Source organism: Egretta garzetta, unplaced genomic scaffold (assembly GCF_000687185.1).
Source record: "Egretta garzetta isolate BGI_Z169 unplaced genomic scaffold, ASM68718v1 scaffold420, whole genome shotgun sequence".
Classification (NCBI taxonomy): Eukaryota; Metazoa; Chordata; class Aves; order Pelecaniformes; family Ardeidae; genus Egretta; species Egretta garzetta.
The window spans coordinates 310157-331287 of NW_009258386.1; the positions used below are offsets into that span (position 1 = coordinate 310157).

General features: G+C 41.6%; 1 protein-coding gene across 1 annotated transcript in view; it reads left to right on the forward strand.

Moving 5' to 3' along the window:
* NELL2 (neural EGFL like 2) overlaps nucleotides 1-21131 on the forward strand; it is a 171359-nt gene that overhangs the window by 83124 nt on the left and 67104 nt on the right. The window contains exons 11-12 of the mRNA XM_009642290.2: nucleotides 38-166; nucleotides 17112-17237. Coding sequence (XP_009640585.1) covers nucleotides 38-166; nucleotides 17112-17237 — 255 coding nt within the window. The remainder of the gene's footprint in view (nucleotides 1-37; nucleotides 167-17111; nucleotides 17238-21131) is intronic.

Below are 21131 nucleotides of genomic sequence, written 5' to 3' on the forward strand. Positions count from 1 at the left end.
TTCTTTTTAACCCTCAATCATATTTGTTTCTGTACAGGCCATGACTTTTGCACTGAAGGACATAACTGTATGGAGCATTCTGTCTGCCGAAACCTAGATGACAGAGCTGTCTGTAGCTGCCGAGATGGCTTCCGAGCCCTTCGGGAGGACAATGCCTACTGTGAAGGTAACACTTTGTAAGGATATGTAGCTCTGCTGTATAAATTACTGTGGGAAGAATGTATTGATTTATGAGTTGTCAAAGGGATAGGCCTATTAAATGCAATGAATAAGATATGCAGCATATTAATCAACCAAAATAATTATCTCTCCAACTAAGTTATTAAAAAAAAAATGCTGATCAGTGTCAAAGTTGCAAGTTAGCATGGTCGAGGTCTTGGATTAGAAACATGATTCCATAGGAAAGTTTTCCTTTTTTTTTTTTCCTCATGGTATTTAGATATTCAGGCAACCTGAAAGTCAACCATTTGAATAGCATATTAGTAAAACATTTAGTTTCTCTTTTCACTGCTGCCTGTTCCCATTCTCTCTCCCCAGGAAGTAAGTAAATGCTATAGACTAGATCCTGTATTAATCATACTGAGTAATGATTTGTTATCTGAGCTGCTCTTTTGGTATCAGGGAGCAACAAGCTACTTAATCAGAAGAGAAGTCTCTCTAATTTGTGTCTTTAGTGTAATCCTGTGAAAAAAACCTCCCCACTCCAGCAGCGAGAGCCAAAGTCCTCTGCACAGCCTCTTAGCTTCTGTGCTAATGGTTGCTCTTCCTCATGGAACCCTGATTCCACAAACACGTAATGCTAGTGTGCTAGCAGGCCATTCTTACCATAAAAAAGCTTTAGTGTTGGCAGCAGGATGGCCTGTGACTAATAAGCAGTTTGGTTCGGATTTAGCCTGCTAAATTGAAAGTTAAGCATCTGCGAGTAGAGTCTAAGGTACTCTGCAGTCCCACCTAATACCTGGATTGTTCTCTGGTGATGCACAATTAAATGGGATGAATGAAGGCCTTTTAAGACTGGTCCTTTGGCTGAACTCTGCAAAAGTTAATGCTTGCAGCTTACTTGAGTTAGTAGCTGCATTAACATCAGTGGGAATGCTCATCTGTAGACTTAGATTTGAGAATTCATGACTGTTTTCAGGAAAGGAGCATATAATTAATTCAGCGTTGTATACCTCTTTGCTTAACATTTATAGTAAGCCTTCTGACGGAAGCCTGTTTTGAGAAGTAGACCTAAAAATCAGGCAGAAACAAATCCCTTGCTCCTCATCGTGTCCCAGCAGGCACCTGCCATCAGGACCTGCTGTATAGCTTGATCTGTGTTGCAGCATCAGCCACTTTTTATCCCACAGTCCCTGGAGACTATGCCAAGGCTTAGGCTGTGGATCTGCATTTCTGGGAACGCATCAGCCATTTTCTTTTCGAGGGGGTCACTGCAGCAATGGAGTCCTGGTGAAATCAGGTGCTTTAAGCAAGTTTTTTTTTCTGTGGATCTCTTGTTACTCTGCTGAATGAAGGCAGAAAAACAAGTTATGCTCTCTTAGTGATCTCCACATCACTCAAATTAGAGTCTGTTGCTGTGTGTGGAACTTGCCAGGCATGTCATAAGCAAAAAACAAAAGAAGCTTTTTGATCAGCGTTGGTGGTGAAATGTTTAGATGAGCATACAGCAGATTATCATATGTGAGACTGATGCATTTGTATTATAAGTGGATTTACCAGCTTGTGCAGTACCTGAATTCAGTACGATGATTTTTGAGAAGATTTGTTGGCCTGATTGCTTCTGTATGGGCAAATGATGTTGTTTCTGGGTGGTAATTATCAATCTGCTTAAGTGCTTTCAAAAAACTTGCGTAAGTGAATAAAAGGTTGGGACACATTATCTACATGAAAATAATAATTGTATTACTATGTTTGGATGCATTAAATTCTCTCTTAAAAATGTGTATGATTTAGGGCCTGCTCCAGGAACACTTGCTCACATCGAAGGTAGCGGGAGTAAGTCTCATTAGGAAGATGTGCCCACGTGAGCAAAGCTCCTGAGATTGGGTCCCTGCCAGAAGAGGTTCTCCCAGCCAAGGGCGAAGCTAACTCAGCAGGCAAAACAGCCTGGCTTGGCTGCTACCTATGTACTGTGGCTGCGGTGTAGGCACCACGCTTGAATTATGCGCACTTGGTACCCGCGTCCAGAACTGGCCTTGGCTGGCCATCCCTGGCTGCGTGTGTGGGTCATATGCTGGAAAGAGGGGACATAAGGTTACAGACTGAAACTCCAGGATTATTTTTGTGGAAGAGGAGGGACAGGGGACTGAAATACCCACGTTTCTTCAGAGTTGTGCTTTTAGTATTGTATCCCTTTTTCCAGCCTAAATGTCTCTTTGAGCGCGGAGTTTTTTATTTCTGGAAAGAGACTCTTACCTTAATATTAAGCATCATAATAGCAAAGGCCACAACAGCAGTAGTGTAACATCGAGTCTTTTCAGAGTCCTGTCCCTCATCCTGAAAGGCTGAAATGATCCCAACCTCCCTTTCTCAGCACATACCCTTTCTTCACTGTGCCATTATTGTGGCTTTAATTACAAGCAATGCCAAGTGTAGAAATGTCGAGGTAACACAAAGCCTTTCAGAGAAGGCTTTTTGTAATGGCTGGAGCCCATGGGTATGATAGCTGTTTCTATGTTGGCACTTTGCAAACTTCAGATATACAGCAAGATTGGATGTCATTGATTCTGTGTTAGAGCCAAACTTCACTAAATACAATCCTGATCTGTGCCTCAGCACTGTCAAAATTCAAAGAATAAATGGAACTGATGATGCTCCCATTGGCCGAACTTCTCCTTAAGGTAGAAGAACAAAAATAAAAATATTTAAAGCTGGTTTCAGTGTGGGTCTGGAAAAGCTGCATAAATTTTGTTTGAATGATGGAAGAGTTTGGCATCTGTCCTAGAAAGAACTGGTGCTTTTCCAAAGCCATGTGATGTCTCTAGATACTGTTACAATGGATAACTTTCTGTTTTATATAATAATATTTGTTAATATTTATGCCACATTTACCTTTCCCTTGGAGGACTGTTTAAAGCAATGCTTAAAGAGTTGAGATTTCTTCATTACGCACTTCAAGCCTTATTCCAAGTACTCTGAAATCTATTTTCTGTCTCAGGTTATTATGCAGTTTGAGATACCTTGTGGGCAGATTGGGTATGGATTATGCTGTGCTGCCCAGGTGTAGCTGCCTTTGAATATAGCATCCTTGGTGTATAGCCTACCTAACATCAAAGTTTTACAAAAACAGATGTTCTGATGAAGCGTAATTAGTTTTTCCCAAAGCAGCACCTGCAGTGCTCTCAAACTGATGATCGCCTTCTGGGATATATTTTAAATAGAGTTCAATGCCCACTACATTTGTGGTGGTGGAGTTACACTGAAAAGGTTTTTAAGGATAAAGTTTGTGACTCTTGGCTGTCAAGATATTCTGATGCATCTAGAGGAGTGAAATATAACCATAAGGTGGGTTTGCAAATAGTCTGCTGGTGGCAGCTTTAGGTGTTCTCAGATCCTTGAACCTAAGCTGTTTTCATGCACTGTGTCATGCGCTTTTGGCAGTCCTCAAAAGATGTGTTTGGGGAGGAGGTGTTTACTTGTACCCTTTAGAGACTGCACTTGGAAGGATTGCTTGAAGTCCGATTTTCTGATTTAATAATAGCACTCAACTATCTCTGTGCAAAATCTGATTTCACTTCAGAAGTGTTGCCAAGGATTGCTGATTAAATAGAGAGGAGAGTAGGCTCAAGAAAGAAGACAGAAGAATGCAGTAATCTTTTGTAAGCACCAGGACTGAACATGATCTGAGAAAAACAGGTTATTTGTTTCTCTGCCAAGAGGATTTTGCCTGATGCAGGGGCTGTACTGCCATGTACTGATTTTGGCTGGGATGGAATTAATTTTCTTTGTAGCAGCCTGTATGGTGCTGTGTTTTCGATTTGTGACCGGAAGAGTGTTGATAACAGAGTGATGTTTTAGCTGTAGCTGAACAGTGCTTGCACAAGTGTCAAGGCCATCTCTGTTTCTCACTTCCCCCGCAGCCAGTAGGCTGGGGATGGGCAAGAGATTGGGAAGGGACACAGCCGGGACAGCTGAGCCCAACTGACCAAAGGGATATCCCAGACCATATGATGTCATGCTCAACAGTAAAAATGGGAATACTCTTTCTAAGGTGGCTGTTGCTCAAAGACTGACTGGGCATCAGTCTGCTGGTGGGAGCTGGAGAACAATTACCTTTGAATTGCTTCTCCCCCTCCCCTTTATCTCAACCCATGAGTTTTTTCACACTTTTTTTCTTTTGTTTCTCTCCCCCATCCCACTGGAGAGGGAGGGCGAGTGAGCGGCTGGTGGGTGCTGAATTGATGGCCAGGGTCAACCCTCCACACATCACCAGTTTACCTTATGGGTATATGGACCATAATGTTTATTTTCTGATATTTGGGAATTTAGTTGTACTAGTTGCGCAGTACATGACCTAGCTAACTTATCTTAACAATTTGGAATAATTAATATTATTAAACAAATTTTTGTGAAATAATTTTCCATTTTTATTCTAATTTATCCTTTTTCCTCAGTAACTCCCCTAGTTTCTCTGTTGCCATGTTTGTCCTGATTTCAAGTGCGGCAGCTGAAGTGAGGCCAAAGGCTGAGTGACTTTGTCTACATTTGAGAATTGCATCAGCTTCACTGATGATTGTCCCTCGAAGGGAGAAGGTCTTCAGTTTCAAAATCTGCTTTTGAATAAGCTGGCTTGATTTGAGTCACCATCAGTGGAGGGTAGTAAGCAGTCTTAGAGGATGAATTGACTCTTTCCAGAGTAGATGGCTGAAGCACATCAGAAGTGCCACTTGGTTGACCTCCTCAGGTTTCCCTTAGCTCAGAGTTGTATGTTCTCATTCTGCTTGGAAAGATTTATGAATTTATCCCTGTGTTTGGGTAAAAATGCTAATGCACATTGCACTTCTTCACTTACCTAATTAGTACAACCTGCTGTTAATCCTACTGTTAATCTCGTTGGTTTTAACTACTGGATTACAAAAGTAAAGCACATTTTCGGAATAAGCCTGATTTCTACAGATTGCAGTGAAGAGAAGAAATCTTACAAAAGCTAGAAAGTAATAATTGAATTGCAGTAGGATATGTGTTGCATCATATTGGCCAAGTGCAGTAATCAACAACACATTTTTTCTCTTGGTAAGTGTAATATTGAGAAGAGCGTAAGTAAGACAGAGACCTCTGTAATGGAGATAAACCCCAGTGTATTAAAATATATTCTATTAAGTTCTCTGGATCTTTCATAACCAATACTGGCTATTTCCTAGCTTTGCTGCCTTCATGGTATGCACCATATTCTTTGGGTGAGAGTCTTAGGAGCTCTGCAGTACCGTCAGTTTTGTGGAACTGGGAATGTTACTCAAGCTACTCTCTTCATACATATTTTTTTTTTTTGTAAGTGAGGTGTGGCAATAGTGTCACATATAGCTAAGAAATAAAGATTTCCATCTCCATCAAGTGGCAGTGTTTGAGTCATTACCTTGTCATTTTGGGTTGGGTGGGAAAACTAATCAAGCAGAAAGAAAAACTTTCACTCCAGGAGGGCAGAATGTTATTTCCAAATATCTATTAAAAAGTAATTAAACATTATTAATATTAAAATTAAATATTAATATTAAACAGTGTTAATATACTATCAATTATTAATTTTTTTCTCAGCAAAGGCAGTAAGTGCCATCTTATTTCCATCATTATGTTACTGAGAAATCTATATATGAAGTAATATCAAGCCAGTTCTAATGTGTTAGTGTGTGTGCAAATGGGCCAAATCCTTCTTGTCTGCCATGGCTCTTACTCAGGAAGATAATAAAGCAAATTCCTAACTTAATACGTACAAGTAGTATCCCTGACACCGGTTCATAAAGTGTGGTGCATACAGGGGTACAGATAGTCCCACCGCCTGTAGCAGTGGAATGGTTTGTACATGTACAAATTGCAGGATGTGATTCAGTGTTATTTGATTTTAATTACTTCTACAGGAAGGATGTTCAGGCTGATTCTATCATCCACACGTAGCCAGGACTGACAGTGATGTTATGATGATTAAAAAAAACCCGAAACTAATCATATAAAGGGGGCCTCTTGGAAACTCTTTTAAAGTCTTTTGTGTTAGCAGTGTCTGGTATGGAGATGCTTTATGGTACTGAGAGCAGCCCTTTTCCACCAGCAATGAAAGCATATGTTGCATTTTGTTTTTAAATGAGAAATTAAGGTGTAGGTTTTCATACAAATTGCTTAAATTTGCAACCTGAAAGCAAAAGAGAAAAGAAACAAAAATCTTCAGTTTGTTCTTGTTTTCCTTTCTCTCCAGTTTTCAATAGTAGCTGGGAGGTGACTACTGAAAGAATTAGGTGCTGTCACTGTGCTGAAAAGCACCCACAGCCAGCTGGTTGGTTTTCTTACGTAGCTTTTAAAACCTCAGTCTAAAAGTGTGACACATCCTAACGATGCATAGAGGCTGGATCCCGAAGAGCTGTAACAAAGACACAGAAATGCCTGGCATTAAACCAGACTGAATTTAAAATAAGTATTTTTTTATGTAGAGTGCAGAGCAATAGAAGCCACAGTGACTGTGTCTGTCAGGGTACTCTAACTACTGTGGCATTGAGTGAGAGACAGCTGAGCTGTGATATCAACGTTTCTGTAGAACAGGCAGTTATCTACTGGATAGCTTGCAGGAATGTGCTGCGTGCTTTAGGCCCTACCCAAAACCTGAACAGAATCGTAGAATCATAGAATAGTTTGGGTTGGAAGGGACCTTTAAAGGTCACCTGGTCCAACCCCCTGCAATGAGCAGGGACATCTTCAACCAGATCAGGTTGCTCAGAGCCCCATCCAACCTAATCTTGAATGTTTCCAGGGTTGGGGCATCTACCACCTCTCTGGGTAGTGTTTCGCCACCCTCGTTGTAAAGAATTTCTTCCTTATATCTAGTCTGAATCTACCTTGTTTTAGTTTAAAACCATTACCCCTTGTCCTATCACTACAGGCCCTGCTAAAGTGTTTGTCCCCATCTTTCTTATAAGCCCCCTTTAAGTACTGAAAGGCCGTAATCAGGTCTCCCCACAGCCTTCTTTTCTCCAGGCTGAACAAGCCCAACTCTCTCAGCCTTTCCACCTTTCCTCCCAGGAGAGGTGTTCCATCCCTCTGATCATTTTTGTGGCCCTCCTCTGGACCTGCTCCAACAGGTCCATGTCTTTCCTGTGCTGAGGACTCCAGAGCTGGATGCAGTACTCCAGGTGGGGTCTCACCAGAGCAGAGTAGAGGGGCAGAATCACCTCCCTCAACCTGCTGGCCACACTTCTCTTGATGCAGCCCAGGGTACGGTTGGCCTTCTGGTCTGCCAGCGCACATTGCCGGCTCGTGTCCAGCTTTTCATCTACCAGTATCCCCAGATTCTTCTCTGCAGGGCTGCTGTCAATACTTTCAGCCCCCAGCCTGTACTGATACTGGGGGTTACTCCGACCCAGGTGCAGGACCGTGCAGTTGACCTTGTTGAACCTCTTGAGGTTCACATGGGCCCAGTTCTTCAGCTTGTCCAGGTCCCTCTGGAAGGCATCCCATCCTTCTGGCATATTGACCACACCACTCAGTTTGGTGTCATCTGCAAACTTGCCGAGGGTGCACTTGATCCCACCGTCTATGTCACTGATGAAGATATTAAACAGTACTGGTCCCAGTATGGACCCTTGAGGGACAACAGTCAGCACTGATTTCCATCCAGACATTGAGCCGTTGACCACTACCCTTTGGATGCAACCATACAACCAATTCCTCATCCACTGAACAGTCCATCCATCAAATCCATATCTCTCCAGTTTAGAGAGAAGGGTATTGTAGGGGACTGTTTCAAAGGCCTTACAGAAGTCCACATAGATGACATCCGTAGCTCTTCCCTTGTACACTGATGTAGTCACTGCATCACAGAAGGCCACTAGGTCAGTCAGGCAGGACTTGCCCTTGGTGAAGCTATGCTGGCTATCTTGAATCACCTCCCTGTCCTCCATGTGTCTTAGCACAGCTTCTAGGAGGATCTGTTCCATGGTCTTACAGTCACAGAGGTGAGTCTGACAGGTTGGTAGTTTCCAGGGTCCTCCTTTCTACCCTTTTTAAAAATGGGTGCAATGTTGCCCTTCTTCCAGTCCCCAGGGACTTCACCTGACTGCCATGACTTTTCAAATATCATGGAGAGTGGATTGGCAACTACATCAGCCAATTCTCTCAAGACTCTGGGATGCATCTCATCAGGTCCCATAGATTTATGTATAATCACATTCCTCAGGTGGTCATGAACCTGATCTTCTCTTGTTTTGCTCCCCCAGTTCCCATCTTGTGGTCCATCCACTTGAGAGGTGTGGGAAGAGAGGTTGCCAGTGAAGACTGAGGCAAAAAAGTTGTTGAGTACCTCAGCCTTCTCCTCATCCGTTGTTACCGATTTGCCAGCCTTGCTTATGGGGGGGGTACGCTTTCTTTGACCTTTTTTGGCCGACACACCTGTAGAAGCCCTTCTTGTTATTCTTTGCATCCCTTGCCAAGTTCAGCTCCAGCTGCGCCTTGGCCTTCCTGACCCCATCCCTACACAACCAGGCAGTATCCCTATAGTCTTTCCAAGATACCTGTCTCTGCTTCCACTGCCTGTGCATTTCCTTCTTGCCCTTTAGTTTGACCATCAGGTCTTGACTCAGCCATGCCAGTCTCTTGCCTTCCTTTCCTGATTTCTTACACCTTGGGATTGAGGGCTCTTGTGCTCTATGGAAAGCAGCCTTAAAGATCTGCTAGCTCTGTTCTGCTCCCTTCATAAGACTTCAAGTGTGCTGCAGTGTACCTAGCACGTCTCAGAGAAACAGGCTGAGGGCCCTTGCTAGCACCTGATCCCCCTAACCTTGGCGTGTCATCCCACAGCTTGTCATGGGCAAGCCTGATATTAGCCCCCTCCCTCTCCAAGCCTAGTTTAAAGCTTTGTCAATGAGCCTCACTAGCTCCTGAGCAAAGATCTTCTTTCCCCTTTGAGAAAAAGGTGAATCCCATCTGACACCAGCAGGCCTGGTGCTGTATAGGCTATCCCATTATTGAAAAAAACCCAAAATTGTGGTGATGACACCAGCCATGGAGCCATGTATTGGTCTGTCTGTTTATTCTAATGTTGCTGCCTGCAACTGGACGGAGAGAGGAAAAAATAACCTGTGCTCCAGATTCCCTTACCAACTGTCCCAAGGCCCTGCAGTCTCTTTTGGTCACACTTGGACTATGTGTTGTGGCTTCATCGCCACCCACATGGAAGAGCAGTAATGGATAATAGTCCAAGGGCCATACCAGGGCCCCAGTGAGGCAGCAGACTTCCTTGAGAGAAGGGTCTGTCCAGGATATTGGACCCTCTGTCCCCCTCAGAAGGGAATCACCTACAACTATAACACATCTTTTTTTCCTCATGGAGGTGGTCCTGATACAGGGGGTAGACCTTTCTGACCTTGGCAACACCTCTGGCGTAGATGGACTATCATCCACATTATCTGTTGACTGGCCTTCCACCTCCAGAGCCTCATTCCTGTTGTACAGAGGCACCTGGGAAGGCAAGGTGGGTGAGGAGGGGGTTTACCTGCTACCCTGAACTCCTTCACTTTAAGCTACTGCTTTCAGCCTGGAGCGGGGGAGGGTACAGGATCCCCTTGATCTTGGTTTTTTTTCTGGTGGCTGTTCCTGTTTCTGTCGCAGGGAGGGCAGAGCATGGTTCTATCAGTCTATCTCTTCCTCAGACTCCCCAATACAGTCTAACCCACCCACAGGGGCCTTACCACAGCTTACAGGTACTACCCTGTTACAGTACAATCCATGCTGGCTCTTCCTGAGAAGAATCTGATACATACTTGTAGTTTCTGTATAAAAATATAAATGATCCTTATTCCCCTTTTAAAATAGGGGAAAACAAAAACACTAACAGTGGCAATTATTTCTAAATTCTTGAAATTCATAGTTCAAAATGATGAGGAGCCGTCGTACTTTAAAAAAAAAGAAAAAAATTATTTTGCAATTCAAATTTAAAGACCTACTTCTAACCAAGTGCAGTGCTGAAGGGGGATGGATCATGAACTGGAGTCTCAGTAAGTTGTTCTGATATTTGAAATTCACTAATTAATCATATACAACATCATTTTTATTCTCAGTATGCAGCTACATCAGACTACTTATTTGGTGCCTAAGGAAAGGCCCCCTGGGATGCTTTCATGTCTGATAGATAACTATATATAATTACTTGTTTTATTGTGTATACACTACTATATGAATTAATTATAAGATATTAAATAGTAAGAAGATGCAGTTTACCAAGTGAAAAATTACACGATGGCAGACAGTATTTGTTTTCAAAAAATTCCTGTGTGATATATATTTTTTAAACTACATGATATATGTGGAGCCCAGTGATGTTTTTCGTGAGGCTGAGATGAAGATTTCATTTTCTTCCAAGGGTCCCACTTGCATGGGTAGCTGTTGAACAATATCTCCTAGTGCATGCTTAACAAGGACAGTTTTATCTCAACAGTCTGTCTTCCTTTCCAAAATCTGGGGCAAGTTGAAATAAAAACAACTCTTTGTACTGTTAAAAATGATATTTCTGAAATGCTGTAATGTTGTATTGTGTCCTTTCAAAGCTGTATAGAGCTTCTGTCAAGGAATGTAGACCTTGAGTGACTTTGCCTTTATTTTAAGAGTATTTTCTCTCCTAATAGCCCCCTCTCAGGCTGCAGGAGATGGACAGAGAAATCATGAACTTAAGCAAAGATCAGATCTTCAAAATAACGTGAAAGGACAAGCACTGAGATGTGTACAGTGTGTGTATGTGTTATCTATGTAGTTTAATTATGGGTGAGAACAGAACACACCTTGTATGAGGATCCAATAATTAGAATTTATTTTTAGTCTAATTGATGCTTTAGCAGGCTAGTCAAGTTATAACAACCTCTTATTAGTTCAATTACAACAATGCTAACACAGAATTCAACTCACCCAGTTTCTTTTAAGGTCCCTTAATAATTCAATAAAAATCAACAGACACAAGTAGCTGCCCTTTTCCTCTTGCCCTGCCCATGCATTGCTACAGTGAGTTGTCAGTGGCCCAGGTTCTTTGCTGGGAGCAGCTGCTGGGGGTGATGGTATGTTATTTTAATTTTTATCCTTGGTCTTTGTGTATGCTTGAGGTTATTTTTCTATGTTTTAACTCAATACATGGGGTATGCTCTTGTGGTTGGTTTACCAGGTTAGTTATATTGTGATTCCTTCGGTTTTAGTGCTTTTCTCTTTTAAGGGAGGAGAGATGCACAACTGCAGAAGGGTAGGCAAAAATAAAAATAATAAAAAACCCCAACAACAAAAAAAAACCAGTTTCAGAGGTAGATCATATATGAGTAACCACTTGGTAATTTTGCTGTTGGAGCTAGGCCTTTTACTGCCTGTTGGTAACACCAAAGGTACAGGGCTGTATATATAAGAAGAAAAAGTCAAAGATTATCTACAGAAGGTAAGAGTGATGACAACTATGGTGGTGCAGTCACCTGGGATAAATAACACAGGAACTTGTGAGAAAATACACATTTTTGATTGAAGTTGATGTTAACATTCCTTTGTGGAATTTGTCAGCTGGAAAAACTGCTGCACTGGGTTTGGTAGGGCAAAGCAAAACACAAGTGCGGTGATCGGTTTGTGACTGACTGGAGTAACAGTAGTAGTTAAACCATTGGCTTGCCTGGTGATGAAGAGTCTAGAAAGAGTAGTGGGAGGAGAGGGAGCAAGGACTGTGCCAGAGCCCTGAGATATTTTGTCATCTGAGTTGGAGACAAAGGGTAAATGCAAGAAGAGACGCATAGGAGTAGTGTTGTGAAAACCAAAGCATGAGAGATACTGAAACCAGCTTGTAGCTGAAAGTGAAGGGAGCCTGGAGAGAATAGGAGCTCAGAAATATGGTCGGGGGAAGTGGGAGAGAACCTACAAAGAGCATTTTTATTGGAGCAATGGACTGGGAAGTTTTAATGTACAAAACACTCAAGCAAGTTGGAAGGAAGAGTTTGAGGATGAGTTAGTGTGTTTGGTGGTGAAAGGAAAAAACCCAGTGCTTTCACAGATGGGTAAGCTGGTGGGAGGTTGCTTCAAAGTTAAGGAAGTTATGGTTTATCCTTTTTCCTTTAAGGAGGCGAGACAAGGTGAGCAAGATCTGGAGACAGGACTGAACTTACTCAGGTAGAAAGTGGGTGAGGGAGGAAAAGAGCAGAGAAACGAAGGGCTGTTGTCAGTGGAAGGAAGACAAAGAGGAAGAAAAAGGACAGAACTTTCTTTCCTCTGTGACTCTGTCCAGAGTGCAGGACAGGTTGTGTTGGTTTTAAATCTATGTTTACCTTTTTCAATGGTATTGGTTGCTGTGATTGGTCACTCTTCATCTTCCCTTTAATTGGTGACATCTGCTCATCCTGTAATGCCTTTTTTCTAGGTCAGGGACCAGATGAGAAAGTCTCAACCTTTCCCAGCTTGCGTATTTCTATATGAGTCAGGTCAGTAGTGATAAAATAAGGGCCTGAAGGCCCTTTATGGTGCCCGTCATTACTGGCATCCATCCTTGGGATTCTCAGCAGAGAGGTCCATGATTTGCAGGAATGGTGGGTAAATGATACCCTTGCTCTTAGCAGTGGAGCCTTCAGGTCAGAATGGAAATCTGCTGGTGGAAGTTGTGTGGGTGAGGTGAAAAAGCATTGCCCTCTCCAGCAGGTAAATGTGGGGCTTCATATTTCTGGGCTGTGAAGACAGAACCTTTCATTAACACAAAACCCATGGCGTTTTGTTTGTTTTGTTTTTAAATTGTAGGTCTAATCTACTCTGCCTTTGTGTTCAGGGTAATTTTTGATGCACTCATAAAGTAAATTTTTATAAATAAAGCTTTTTATGCTCCTGTTTGCTCTCTTCCTAGGTCCTTAATATTATTTGTTGCAAAAATCCTGCATGAACATCTCCCTGCCCGCCATATGCCTCTGTAAGCGTGACCAGGGAGATCACTGATGCTAGATGCCATTGAGTTTTAAAGGAAATGGCTGGAGGCAGGACACTATCCAAAGGATCTTCAGTTCTGGAAATCGCCTACTTGCTTTATAGCCCAGATTTACTGACTTAGTACCAGACTCATTTGTCCTGGCAGGCTTTTGTGGTGGATAAAGGCAATGATGGATAGTGAGGCCTAGGGAGAGGCTTTGTTTGTTAGCATGAGGCTCAGGTCAACAATGATTTATAGATTGCAGGTCAAATTCTCTTCTTATTAATGGGATTGTAAAACATAACTGGGAATTTCTCTCTGGGGAAGCAAACTCATTAGGGTACAGGAGGAAGGGATACAGGGAAACTTTTCCTGGATTATATATTTTGCATAAATTTTGTTTGAGTGCTTGGGGGGGGGGGGAATAAAGAAAAGGGTTTTTTTGTTGTTGTTGTTTTGATGTTTTTGCAAGTATAAATAAATCATTGAAGTGCAGATTCCAAACCCTTTTGCACTAACCAATTTTCCCAGAGATGCCTCTTTTATCTGTTCCACTGGGAATAGAGCAGGTTGATGATCTCCATGACTACGTTGTTGTCAGTACATCACAGCTGGTGGCTCAGTATCACATCATAGGCTTCAAGCACACAAGTCTTTATTGTTGAGTGTGTAGAGCCATTGGAGTGGTGCATTCACCCTATTGAACTGACTGACTTCAGCATCTTACTGGCTAAACAGAAAGACATTAATGTGCATTAATATGCTAACTAGGCTTTTTGGCAGGGGAAAATTAAGATAAATGTTGTAGGCTTTCTTAGATATTGAAATGCATCAGGTTTTCTCTTGTACTCAGTGCATTTGTGTCTAAAGGTGAATAAAAGGCTACACCAGCGTTTCAACCAGTAAGCAGGATGAAAAGGCTTTTATTTTGGTAGCTTTGGAAGAGAACAGATGTTGGGCTCTTTCCCTGCCCCAGTTCAGTCTTCCTTGATCTGCAATACCTTAACCTAAGGTATACAAAGCTTGCAAATGCAGTGCTAAATGGAGAATGGAATTGCATGTTTTTAGTGTGGTCAGTCTCTGTGTGACTCGCTGTCATTCGACTGTTACTTTATCCTTTTTTGTATTAATTATCTTGTGTGTCCAGTGGTGATGTAATTTAGTGCTAAAATCGCAAACTGTTTGTAAAAGCAGCTTCTTATCAGCTGTGTGTCCATGGTGTAGAGCAGTGGAGTTCTGACACTCGATTAGGGTCTTTAGGTTCCAATGTAATATAATAATGTGATAGTTGTAATAATAATGACTTTATTTCCTTTGCATTCTGTATAGGCTCTCTAGTGAGCTGTGTGGGAAGGAGTTTTGTTTTCCAGTGAGCGTTTAAAAGATGTGGACAGTATCTTTGCAAATCAGTCTGAAAAAAAAAATAAATCAGAGTTCTTCAAATGAAACACTTCAATCCAAAGTTACCCTGATCAGTTGTGGGTTTGAGGGGTTTTTTTTTCGTAACAATTGAACAAGCAAGGTTTTGAAATAAAGGCAGTTATACATAAAACATTTTGCAAAACCTCAGTATGTGGTATGTTGGCAAAATGAAAGCTTTTATTTAGAACACTTCTAAATTAGGAGGTTTGAATCAAAGTAGCTCAAAATGAAAACCATTAGTGTTTTTGGTCTCCTGTGGCTATTTACCTGCCAAAGCAATCAATAATATAGTTTTCAGAAAGTTCTATTTAATATTTTTGAGGCTTTGGATCTTTAAGTAGAATTTTCTGAGGGTGACAAAGCCAGCTCCTGGGCAGTCTGTTGATGCCAAGAGCATAAGGCCTCTAATTACTTGAAGACTGATGTTGTTACTGAAATACAAATCAACACCATTTATTTAATATGGAGTTGTGAACTGGAACTATGAAAGACACAAGTTGCATCATTTGTGGCAGTAGCTGAGGCATATGCTATAACTGCTGGCTGGTTTTGTGACCTGCACATTTATGTTTCTGCAGAATATCTGTGTGCCAGGAGATCTGTGCCATTTTCCACTTCCCACACAAACCCAGCTGCCCCTGAGGTAGTCTTGTGATAGCTTCACTTTTTTTTTTTTTTTTTGCTTTCTTTGGTGACTTTCACAAAATGTGTTTTGAGCCTTAGTATGCTCCTGGTGCTCACTGTAAATACACATTTATTTGTGTAGGCGTGTATGTCCATGAAAATTATAAAATTAGCTTTTCCAAACCACCACCCTAATAAAGGTATGATTCTTCCATACCTGCAGATCTTACAGGGAAAGGAAGGGAAGGAAACCAGCTGAAGTATGCTGGCCTTGAAACTCTTAGGACCCGAATTTGTGCAAAGCAGCCTGGGCTCACCAGAATTCACAGTCAACACCTTCATGGTTTGTAGCCAACTGCCCCCAGCTCCTCCAGCAGAATCCGGCAGAACAGTTGCACTGGGTGGAGAAACTGGTGAAAATAGAAGTTTTCTTCAAAATAGTGAAACTAGGATATGACTACAGAATCACTAATATTCAGTGCATTGCATTGTTTTGTACTGGAAGGCAAATTTTACGCTGGGAATGTAAAGGGGGGAAAAAAAAGCAGGAAATGAGTGTGGTTGGTAAGTAGCTATTGATTTAAAGATGCTGGGAAGAGGAGGAAGATGTGGGAGATAAGCATATGACCTAAACAGGAGTAAAGTACAGGAGTTAACACCGTTGACATTTAGCATCACAGCATTAAGAAGTCAACCCTGATTTGAGTTTATATAGCCAGTCTATTGTTTTGAACTGTCATCAGACTCTGGAATGCAACACTGTTTTCCATCCAGAGATTTTATTTGCAACTCTGAAAGCTGTAAACATCATTGAAAACAGGGAGGAAATCAAAACTGATGAGCAGGAAAAAAAACAAGCCAACAATCCACCCCTTTGATTTTTAACATACTTTTGTAGGAAGGTTGAGTGGCACATTGCATGACAATATAACCAGACGTACAGAGCATCTCAGTAACACTGTCTTTATCATTAGTATTACAGGAACAGTGTGCTGCTAATCACTTCCAAATTAATATAGCTTTTTTTCTTTGCAGCATAATAATAGCATGCAGAGGGGTTTTTTTTGGTTGTTGTTGTTATTTGTGGTGCTTTCTCTGTCTTACCACTGTAGTTTAACCTGCTACAAGAAATAGGTCTAATTTTGCAGCCCAAGGCACTACCAAAACCAATCAGGTTTTGAAGTCCATGCCTACAGTGATTTATGTCTGGAGTTTGCTCTAGGACTTAATACAGCAGCAGGTATTCCACCCCAAGTATTTTATCAAGTTGCTATTTTTTCTATCAGAGAACTTCTTTATATAAATCAGATTCTTTCAGGTTCCTTTCGGATGTGGTGTGTGTATATTTATCTGTATACATATGTACGTAGTAGATATGTCTAGATAAAGATATATGTGTTTATATATATATTAAAATTACCGATTGGGTACTTTATAGTTCTAAGAGGAACTTATTATAAGTTTCAGTGCCTTTTCACATCTTACCATGTTCCTTACAGTTCCTTCCCAAACAACACTACCTGTTAGATCAAAGGCATATGGTATGCATACAGTAGTGTGTTTATATACTGACGACTGCAGTGACTATACAGGTACAGTGCTGGATGAGAGTGCAGTGCTAAGGCAGTTAGTCTGCTCTATAGGACCCCAGTTATTTCTTTTGCTCTTATTTAAATCATAGGAATAACGTCATAGGCACTTCAAAGGGAAAGACATAAGCCAATGTAATCTTGGTAACTCCACTAAGAGCTGTTCACAGAAAGCTCATGCTGCTTCTCTTGTTTGAACACTTCAAGCAGTTGTTTTAAAGGAGAAAGGCAAAAATCTCTCCAAAATGCATTGCCGCTCAAGTAACTTTTTGGTTTTCTAACGCACTACTGATTGGAAGTGAGTAGCAGTGTATTGAGAGATTGTAAAGAACACCGCTGAATTTGACTCGTGTTCCCCTTTGCCTTATTTGCAGATATTGATGAGTGTGCTGAAGGACGGCACTACTGTCGTGAGAATACCATGTGCGTAAATACACCAGGATCCTTTATGTGCATCTGCAAAACAGGATATATACGCATCGATGATTATTCATGTACAGGTAAGAGCTGCGTATTCGTGAAAGGAAATAAGAGGATAATGGTATTCAGGAGCACTGATATGATTCTTCTGAAGTTAATCTTTGTTAAGAGTCACAAATGTCTACATGAAATGTTAAACAGAATAAACACCAAAATAATTACAAGGATACAGTGCAGAAAAGCTAATGCGTTTTACTTGTTATGTGTATCTTGTATTGTTTGCCTGAAATTGTAAGGCAGTCTGGATTGTCTTCTAGGTCTGTATGGCTTTGGGTGCTGATACAAGAGGGGAAGGGAGGAGGCTGAAGGGAAAAATAAGAGAGCAAAGACAGTGCTATGGGTTACTCGGTTTCCATGTGGCATACCAATACAACTTCAGCTGGACTATAATGACCCTTCTGCAAACTTGTGATGAGTTAAATTTGCCGCATATTAGAAGTGGCTGTTTCCTCATTTTGAATTCTCCTGCATCGGGGAGGTTCCCCAGCTGAATCCTGAGTTCAGAGGGCAGGAACTTTGCCTGCCTTGAGCCACTGGGCAACGTGGTCCGTTTTATCTCTGTATCTTCCTTCTTTGCTTGACTGCCAGCGGATGCTCTAGAGGAGGTGTTGGGTTCATACTGACTTTCTGTCTTCCAGTCTTCTTTTATTGCAAGGTATTTTAGGGTTGTGGAATGAACACTGAACATTTAAAACAGCCTTCTGTATCAGAGCCGGGCTGACTGTAAGTGTTCCTGGGAGGAATGTTTTTTTTCCTACTAGACAGATAAAGCAAATATGATTCAAAGATGTGACGCTTTCTGTCAGTGAAGGAAAACGTGTGTGAACAAAATAGTACCACTATTTTGTGTGCACAGGGGAACGCATTAGCTCTTTCTATAAGAGGATGTATTTGTTCAGTAAAACTTTCTTGGAGTTCATATTATCTAACAGTAAAGCTGGCTATAAATGGATAAGAGTATTCAGAATGTGGAGATAGCACTGTGAAGTTAATTTCTAAATTTATGTAATTCTATCCATTATTATGTCATGGCATTTTTGAGCATCAATGATACGTCTTGGTACAGAAACAGCTTCTTCATAAACCGGCATGATTTGCTTGCCCAAACATGCACAGCACTCGGGGGCATGGATTTGAAACCCCATACATGTGATTTTTTCTATGTACTGTCTTACCTGTACTTGACATTTCTCTCACGTACACTGGCAAGCACTATTTTACTGCAGTAAGCCCAGTTCTTGAAGGACCAAGTTATAAGCTGCTGGTAGCAGGCCCTTTCTGAAGCAACCAGTGTGTTACTGCTCACTCTCTCAGGTTTCCACGCTCTCAGCTGAGTAAAGCAATTGTTTCACTACCTACCGAGTGTGAATGTTGGGATTATTTTAGGACTGACTTTATCTAAATCACTGTGATACTTTTTCCGCTTTGCTTCCCTTAACTTGCTGCTCTGATTGAACTCTGCAGATGGTAAACCATCGCAAACAACTTCACAGGGGCATTTTGGTGCCTATAAATACAGTAAAGGTATTTCTCGGTACTCTGCACATTGCATTCTTCATATTTATCGAAATGTGCTATTGTGAAATTCAGTGTAGTTCAAGAGCTCTGGACAGTCAAACTGGTGTAAAACTCACTGGAAATCCATTACAGAGCTCACATTCCAAGTTGAGTTTGGCTCCACATTTGTAAATAATGGTTTCCTGTGAAATCAGCCTGATGGGTGACGAATGATTTCTTTTCTACCTCTCCCTTGATCAAGCTGGGACAAGTTAATGAAAAAGGAAGCAATGTAAATGAAGTAGTTTTGTAATATTTCAAATCTTAAGGCTCGCTAGGCTGGGTGAACTGTAAGTCACGCAGTGACTTTCTGTAGGTCTCAGCAATGCTGCTCGCTGCCATTTGGGACCTGGAGTTTTTCTGGAGTTAAATTATGGTGAATTTTGGATACTGAGAGGCAACCGTGCGGATGCAGTGCCTCTTGGGTGGTAGAATTTCCACGAATGGTGTCACGGATGGAGTGAGAGGGAGGCAAAAATATTGTGGTTTATTGGTGTAAAACAGTGAATTAACAAAGTTCAATGGTAAATGTGACAATAGTTTATAAGATTCGATGGCAAGGTACACTTTGTTATTTACTGCACAGAGGACAGGGTCAGACAAAACTGTCAGGGAGACCCTCCCGTTGAGTCATGAGGTTCAGAAAAGATCCCCTTGCTTTCTAAACTCCCTCAGAGAGGAGTCTGGGTGCGGCTGGATCCAATCCTAGTCCCAGACTTGGTCAACGGTTTTTGTCTAAAGGATTATATATGTGCAATTAATCCTTTATGTCACTTAGCTAAGATTTCCAAGTTAGCATGCTGTTAGTCACTTACCGAGAATCTGTCGTGGTAAGGAATCTCTCAACCTCGAGGAGTAACCCTGAGAGGCGTCCCTGCTCAAGGGGAGATCCTGGTGTGCAGCCCGCTGCCGCGCAGGAGAGCTCCAAGGGCTCCTGGGCTGCTCGCTATTGATGGGGGTAAGGTAATTGGCTCATACTGACCACTGTGCTTAGGTGGGCACATTCCACAATAGCCCTTGGCTACTGTATTGTTATCTGTCTCCTTCGCATCCACTGGGTGCATCCTTCACGACCAGACAGATCAGACGTATCTATCACCACTGCCACAGGTAGTTATCACATGAAAGAGGTCAAAGGAGGGGGAGTCAGAGACAAGGGGGGAGCACACCGCCACAAATGGCAACCTAACATCACTAAGTGTATATGTCACAAAATATCTACATTTTTTTCTGGTTCCACAGCTAGTGTGAGCACCTCCAGTGGAGGCACTGGTCAGTTACTGAAGCATGTAGACTTATGAGGCTCTTGCATGACATTTCCACCAAACAACTAGTGAGTGAAGGGTTAATTATGTTTTAAAAATTGAAGGAAACATGGGGTATATTTAAAGTCATGTGCTTTGATTAATAAATGGCATTTTGTGCTTGTTTTAGCCTATATGAGTGACACTGAGAGCATTTACATTATAGCACTGTATTAAAGCAGGTGGTGAGTGTATATATTTGTGCATGAGACCGCTATAGGTTTTTCACCCCTCAGCATATTCTTTGCTCTTTGCTGGTTTTGCCATCTATTAAAGCTCCTGATTTCAAAGACTTTCATGGGCACCCATTTGCCCAGATATAAATCTAAGAGGTAAAGTGAACAAAAGTAGGGAGGGTAGGTTGCTGTGGCTTTAACATGGAGTCTATGGAAGTTTTAAACTCCTAGATTGCTTAGCATTCCCTCTCCCGGAGAAACTTGCTGTGTTCTGAGAAGGAGGAAAAGCTCGGTGTAGTAGAAACACTGACTGTGTTTACAGGACATTGCTGAAAGATGTGTATGCTAATAAATCAGTGCAAAATAACGGGAAGTTATCAGTTAATCAGTGCAGGAAGGGCTTTACAATGCTAATGGCAGTACTTTGCTGTCCTGCAAAGTATATTGGGTATAACTTGACTTTTCATAAGTGTGATTTTCTCTTACAGCATTCTGTGGTATTTTAAAGCAAGTAGTTTACAAGAAAAACTCATTATGCTTCCCTTTATTGTCTTTTTTGCTTTGTTTGTTTGTTTGTTTTTAATTTAAGTGGAGCCTTAATGACATTCAGCTAAACAAATGATATCTAGGACTTGAGAAGGAAAAGTATTTTCCAAATACATTTTGTTTAGAGAATCAAGGCAGTGAAGTGTGTTAGGGATCTCAACCTGTCTCAGCCCCCCTTGCATTTGCTGTATGTAAGTCCATCAGTTTAATCTGACTTTTATGATTGTAGAAAGCAGCACGTAGAAATCTTTGCACTTCTGAGAATCCAGATACCAACTTGTCCATGCCCAGCACACCTCGCTGTGCATCACAAGCTCATGGCCCATTCACT